The following is a 6,000-nucleotide window of genomic DNA, read 5'->3' as shown; positions in this document are numbered from 1 at the left end:
ACAAGCATTCTGCTTCACCCGCAATAACATCTGGTAAACACATGTATGTGACAAAAATATATATTTGATTTTGATTTGAAACTAAATTCCAGTCTGGTATCCATTTTTTAAATGTATTTCACAGAATGTAATTTCCTACAATATTAATATCTGTCTGTCACACAACAACAACAGTATCCCATACACCCATCTCAATTCCCCAAGAAAAAAAAATACACAAGTAAAAAGTACAGCAGACACAATTTATCATTACAGTAGCCTATTGGGCACACAAAGGCACATGCCTCCACTAAGGTGCGCTATTCACATACATCCCCTCTCTTGATGACGCTCCGTGCTATAAACAGTGCTGACGCTGAGCTGCGTCCATGCATCTCTAGGGAAACGCCGGGAGAGAGGAGGAATCCTATAAACTTGGAGCCAAATACGCGACTGTTCATTCACATCCATGCCATCGAACCTCGACACATTAGACAATTCCATCGTTCAAAGTGAAATGGCAAGAAAATCGGACTTCTCTTCCCCTTATTACGGTGAGTAGCCTAGCCTAATTTAAGTCAAGTGTTTCACAGTGATGGGTTTTGTTATTGAATATGGCACGTTCACAGCGTATGTAGCATGGGTCAGAAATTGGACCCTCAGCCTACCTACCGGCACATTATATTTAGGATATATGGCATAAGGTGAAATTGAGTTTTCAAAATATTGTCAAAGCAACAGGGAAAGGGATTTTAAGTCGTATTTTTGTCTCAGGTTCTTATGGTGTTATTTTGACCACTAATTATAGAGCATGTTCTCGTGCCTCCATGAGCGCAAGCAACATTCATATGAAACCCTACCCTATTACATCGAAATACATTGATTAGGAAATGTTTGTCTATGTCATTAATAATGCTAAAGCTATAACATAACAACAGCCTTGCGTGAAATCCTCAACTTGGCATCAACTGGCTTTGCTATTTTGGCATGCTTTATGATTCGAAGCCCGGAGGTTAACCAATGTTACGAGCCGCTCGCCTGAATATCGGATGCAACTTTGTTGTTAGTAAGGGCCTCATGTGCAGCTCGCGCACAGGGCACATCTCGGCGCCGAAGATATGGAGGATGGCAACTGTAGGGTTTCCACTAGATAACACAGCCACAAAGTCAAACTCGCTTTTTAGGGTTAGGCATAAGGTTAGCAGTGTGGTTAAGGTTAGAGTTAGGTTTAAAATAAAAATGTAAGAAGATAAATTGTAGAAAAGGGTGGGGTTAAAACATAATTATGACTTTGTGGCTGTGCTAACTAGTGACGATCCAACTGTAGGATACTGCAACCTCATCTGACGGTGAACTATAACCGAACTCTGAATTTAACACTATTCATCATTCTTTAGGCTACTTTTATAGGCTATAGTCTATATTTGAGTTTATAACTAGATGACTCACATCCTTGTATTGTTGGCCTTTGCTCACTGAACCTTGAGCACAAAACACAAACAATCGATACTCAGGCAAGTGTGCAGAGCATTTGAAGATGATGAAAGAAAGGTTTTCTTTTATATTCCACATTTAAATGACCCTATCTATTTTCTGAAGCTTTTCACAAACACCATTCTTAGGCTACTTCTGGTTTTCAAGGTCATTAAGCTGCTATTGTAGCCTATATTGTCAACCTGGACTCAGCGATAGGTGTAACATAGTAAACGAAAGTCCAGGACACTCAAATTAGTATGATATGTTACATATGGAATGTTATGTATTAATTTGTGGGTGTCCATCATGCATTTCTTGTGATATGTTATGAATTACAATTCATATGATAAGTTACAAATTAAGAAAAGGAAAGGAAAAGCAAAGGGGATACCTCACCGGCCAGTTTATTAGATACACCACCCGGTTCACGAAAATGGATTGCTCCTACATCGAAACATTCAGTTACTGTTCAAAAGAACGTTAGAAGAATGGGCAAAATGAGTGACTTAAGCGACTTTGAGTGTGGAATGATCATCGGTGCCAGGCACGCCGGATCAGAAGTATCTCAGAAACAGCCGCCCTCCTGGGCATTTCACGCAAGACAGTGTCTAGGGTTTCCCGAGGATGGTGCGACAAACAAAACATCCAGTCAGCGGCAGTTCTGTGGGCGAAAACAGCTTGTTGATGAGAGAGGTCGAAGGAGAATGGCAAGAATCATGCTAACAGGCGGGCCACAAACAGGCAAATAACGGCGGAGTACAACAGTGGTGTGCAGAACAACATCTCGGAATGCACAACTCGTTGATCCAGTGGTGGCATGGTATGGGCAGGCATAAGCTACAAACAACGAACACAATTGCATTTTATCGATGGCAATTTGAATGCACAGTTATACCGTGACGATATCCTGAGGCCCATTGTCGTGCCATTCATCTGCCGCCATCACCTCATGTTTCAGCATGATAATGCACAACCCCAAGTCGCAAGGGTCTATTCACAATTCCTGCAAGCTGAAAATGTCCCAGTTCTTCTGGCCTGCATACTCACCAGACATGTCACCCATTGAGCAAGTTTGGGATGCTCTGGATTGACGTGTACGACAGAGTGTTCTAGTTCCCGCCAATATCGAGCAACTTCACAATGTCCATTGAAGAATAGTGGGACAACATTCCACAGGCTACAATCACCAGCCAGATCAAATCTATGCGAATGAGATGTCGCACTGCATGAGGCCAATGGTGGTCACACCGGATAATTAATGGTTTTCTGATCCATGCCCCTACCTTTTTTTTAAGGTATGTGTGATCAACAGATGCATATCTGTATTCCCAGTCTTGTGAAATCCATAGATCAAATCACATTTTATTGGTCGCATACACATATTTAGCAGATGTTATTGCAGGTGTAGTGAAATGCTTGTGAATTAGGGCCTAATGAATTTATTTAAATTGAATGATTTAAGAAATATGAACTGTAACTTAGTCAAATCTTTACATTTTGTATGTTGAGTTTATATTTGTTTTCAGTGTAGTTACAATGTAGCTAAACGGTAGTAAGTAGTAACATGCAACCTTTGGGTTGTTAGACATTTGCGTTATATGCCTACCCATCCACCCCGATCAACCACCCCGACCAACAATTCACCTTTAGTTTTTGCTTTAAGTAACCTTCTGTCTTATGTAACCATACCAAACGTAACTTATCATACTAATTTTAGCGTCATGGATTTTCATTTACTATGTTACGCCTAGTCTATGAGACCAGGCTGATATTGTTGCTGTGTTGTTCATAATTGTCATTGCCTTTTTCTCTGAGACATAGCTTCAGGATATTTCTCTCTGCACTGCGGATTACCTTGCTCTCTGTGACAAAGTAGATTGGTACTGGAGTGCCAGCTGGATACAGGAACGTGCACTGTTTTGGAATGCAATATGATTGTGCTCAGTGAAGAGAATGTGACATCTGTCAACTATTGTCAGGTATGCATGTGTATAGTCTGCCATTTGAGTGAGAGGGTTGGTTGTGCACCAGACCAGTATAAACCAGTATTATGTTCACTGGCCTGAATGTCTTATTCCTAAGCAGAGTGGAGAAAGGATTTTCTCTCACTTGAACAATCCATTGTTGGAGGCATTGAAGCAGTGCTGGTGTGGGATGTGCGAATGAGTACTGGGATGTACGATGCTATTAAAATGAGTGAATAACGGGCCTTAAGTCATTTTCACACATTTACATGGAGTGTAAAGCACTGCTACTCTTACTGAGTCAAAGTCAAGCTGTTCGCTGACAGTGATTTCGCCAGTTTTCCATTTCCAAAACCTGGCTCTTGCACTTTCAGTTTTAGCTAACCTTGCCTGAGACCTGAAGCCTCCCAGTGTCAAAGCTTTAGTTCAGCGAGCTAACACAGTCTCAAATTGCACAGATACCAGGGTTTAGTATCTGGTTGGTTACACTAAAACTCCCAAGGACAGACATCACTGGCTTGTGTCTCACTTCCTAGGTGTCTACAGTGTAGGGCCAGAGGCGGTGCAGTGTAGTGAGGAAGAGAGTGGGCCAGTGTGCCTTTGTAGTTGGAGAAGTTTCTTTCCCCTGTTACTAAGGCTTATGAATAATGAAGCAGGTTCCCCGTGTTGTCTTCTCTGTGTCTCTGCTGCGTCCTTCTGATCCAGAGATGTGGTTCTAATCTGTTGGTTACCTCCCTCGAGCTGCCTGGGAACGGTGTTTGTGTGTGTGTCTACACAGTTTGACAGTCCTCCGAATGGGTACTGCTGTATACGGTAGCTGTGTGGCTCCTTATGATTTTTAAAGGGGCCCATTTCTTATGAAATAATTCTGAGGAAGAACATATTTTTTTCTTTATGTTTTTTCTTCCTGGTCTCTGTCAATGTCTCGCTTCAATCTTCTTACAGTTTTTCTTTAACATAATGTTTCTCTAACTTTTTTCCTTCTATTTGCTGATTAGCAGCAGTGGTGGAAAAAGTACTAAATTGTCATAACTGAGTAAAAGTAAAAATACCTTAATAGAATATGACTCAAGTAAAAGTCACCCAGTAAAATACTACTTGAGTAAAAGTCTAAAAGTATTTGGTTTTAAAAATACTTAAGTATCAAAAGTAAATGGAATTGCTCAAATGTACTTAAGTATCAAAAGTAAAAGTATAAATCATTTAAAATCCCTTATATTAAGCAAACCAGACAGCACAATTTCTTTTCTGTTTTTTTATTGACGGATAGCCAGGGGCACACTCCAACACTCAAGACATCATTTACAAACGAAGCATTTGTGTTTAGTGAGTCTGCCTGATCAGATGCAGTAGGGATGACCAGGGATGTTCTGTTGATAAGTGTGTGAATTGGACAATTTTCCTGTAAAAATGTAATGAGTACTTTTGGGTGTCAAGGAAAATGTATGGAGTAAAAAGTGCATTATTTTCTTTCGGAATGTAGTGAAGTAAAAGTTGCCAAAAATATACATAGTAAAGTACACATACCCCCCAAAAATGCTTAACTAGTACTTTAAAGTATTTTTACTTAAGTACTTAACATCACTGATTGGCAGTGTGAAATGAAGATAACTATGATCCATGAGAAATTTTCTGAACAGAAACATTTGTTTAAAAATAAAGGCTCAATTCCAGCAAGAGGACGCTGCATATTGCAAGAGAAGATATACTAAATACATTAAAAACCAACTAAAAGACCAACCAAATTCATACAAGTATACACCTTTGCAGACCATATCAACTGCCTGAGTACTATGTTATAGTAACTGTAATATGACTGCCGTTTGTGTGCAGGCTTTGCATCATTCCAGAAGTGTTTTTTATGGACAACCTCGAACATTAAACCCAAAGGCTGTGAGGCACAGATTCTGTTTCCCTATGGGCTATCAGCCAGCGTACCAGGAAAAGCTGTTTAAATTCAGTGTGCTGCAGCTAGCCATGGTCCCAGATCTGTTTGTGCCATCCTGCCAACTCCTATGGTCCTTATCATGGCAAACAGTGCCAAAAAGATCTGGGACCAGGCTATGTTGAGGCTTGGGAAGCCTCTGCTCTGAACTCTCTTGATTATTCATGTATGGCACAGCAAGGTTGTGTTCACTCCCCTCCTAAATCATTTTGGATGATTTTGCCACAAGTAACATCTCCCCATTGTGCTTGTAAATTTTTCATTAAACACCTATTTTAGGTGAGGATAGAGCAGGGGTGTCAATTTGTCAAGCATATGGCCCGGGTTAAATCCGGCCCACGGATGGTTTGAGTAAAAGATTATTATTATTTTCATTTTTCTTTTGGTGGGAGAAACAAACTCAATATACTTTAAAATGACTAAAACCAAATTGAAACTGTGTCGAAATTATAATGGACCTACATTCATACAGTTTCTTGACTGTTACCAGCTTGCTAATAATCACCAAAGTGGAAGCTAGACAGTCAGGGAGCGTAGAAAATTCCCCAAACTAATTTTGAGCAAATTTTGACGGCCAGGTAATATAACACATTTTCAGTGCGGCCCTCCGGACCTCGTTAAAAACTGAATGAGGCC

General features: G+C 40.3%; 1 protein-coding gene across 1 annotated transcript in view; it reads left to right on the top strand.

The window, feature by feature from the left end:
• Positions 1-399: 399 nt before the first annotated feature.
• The window catches only part of LOC115156822 (choline transporter-like protein 5-A), a 97,462-nt gene continuing 91,861 nt past the window's right edge, over positions 400-6,000 (top strand). Inside the window, exon 1 of the mRNA XM_029704532.1 lies at positions 400-533. Within this exon, the coding sequence (XP_029560392.1) occupies positions 449-533 (85 nt within the window). The 5' untranslated portion in view covers positions 400-448. The remainder of the gene's footprint in view (positions 534-6,000) is intronic.

This window comes from Salmo trutta, chromosome 21 (genome assembly GCF_901001165.1).
Source record: "Salmo trutta chromosome 21, fSalTru1.1, whole genome shotgun sequence".
NCBI classification, from domain to species: Eukaryota; Metazoa; Chordata; class Actinopteri; order Salmoniformes; family Salmonidae; genus Salmo; species Salmo trutta.
The sequence above is the reverse complement of the archived record's forward strand: the minus strand, read 5'-3'. Positions and strand labels throughout refer to the sequence as shown.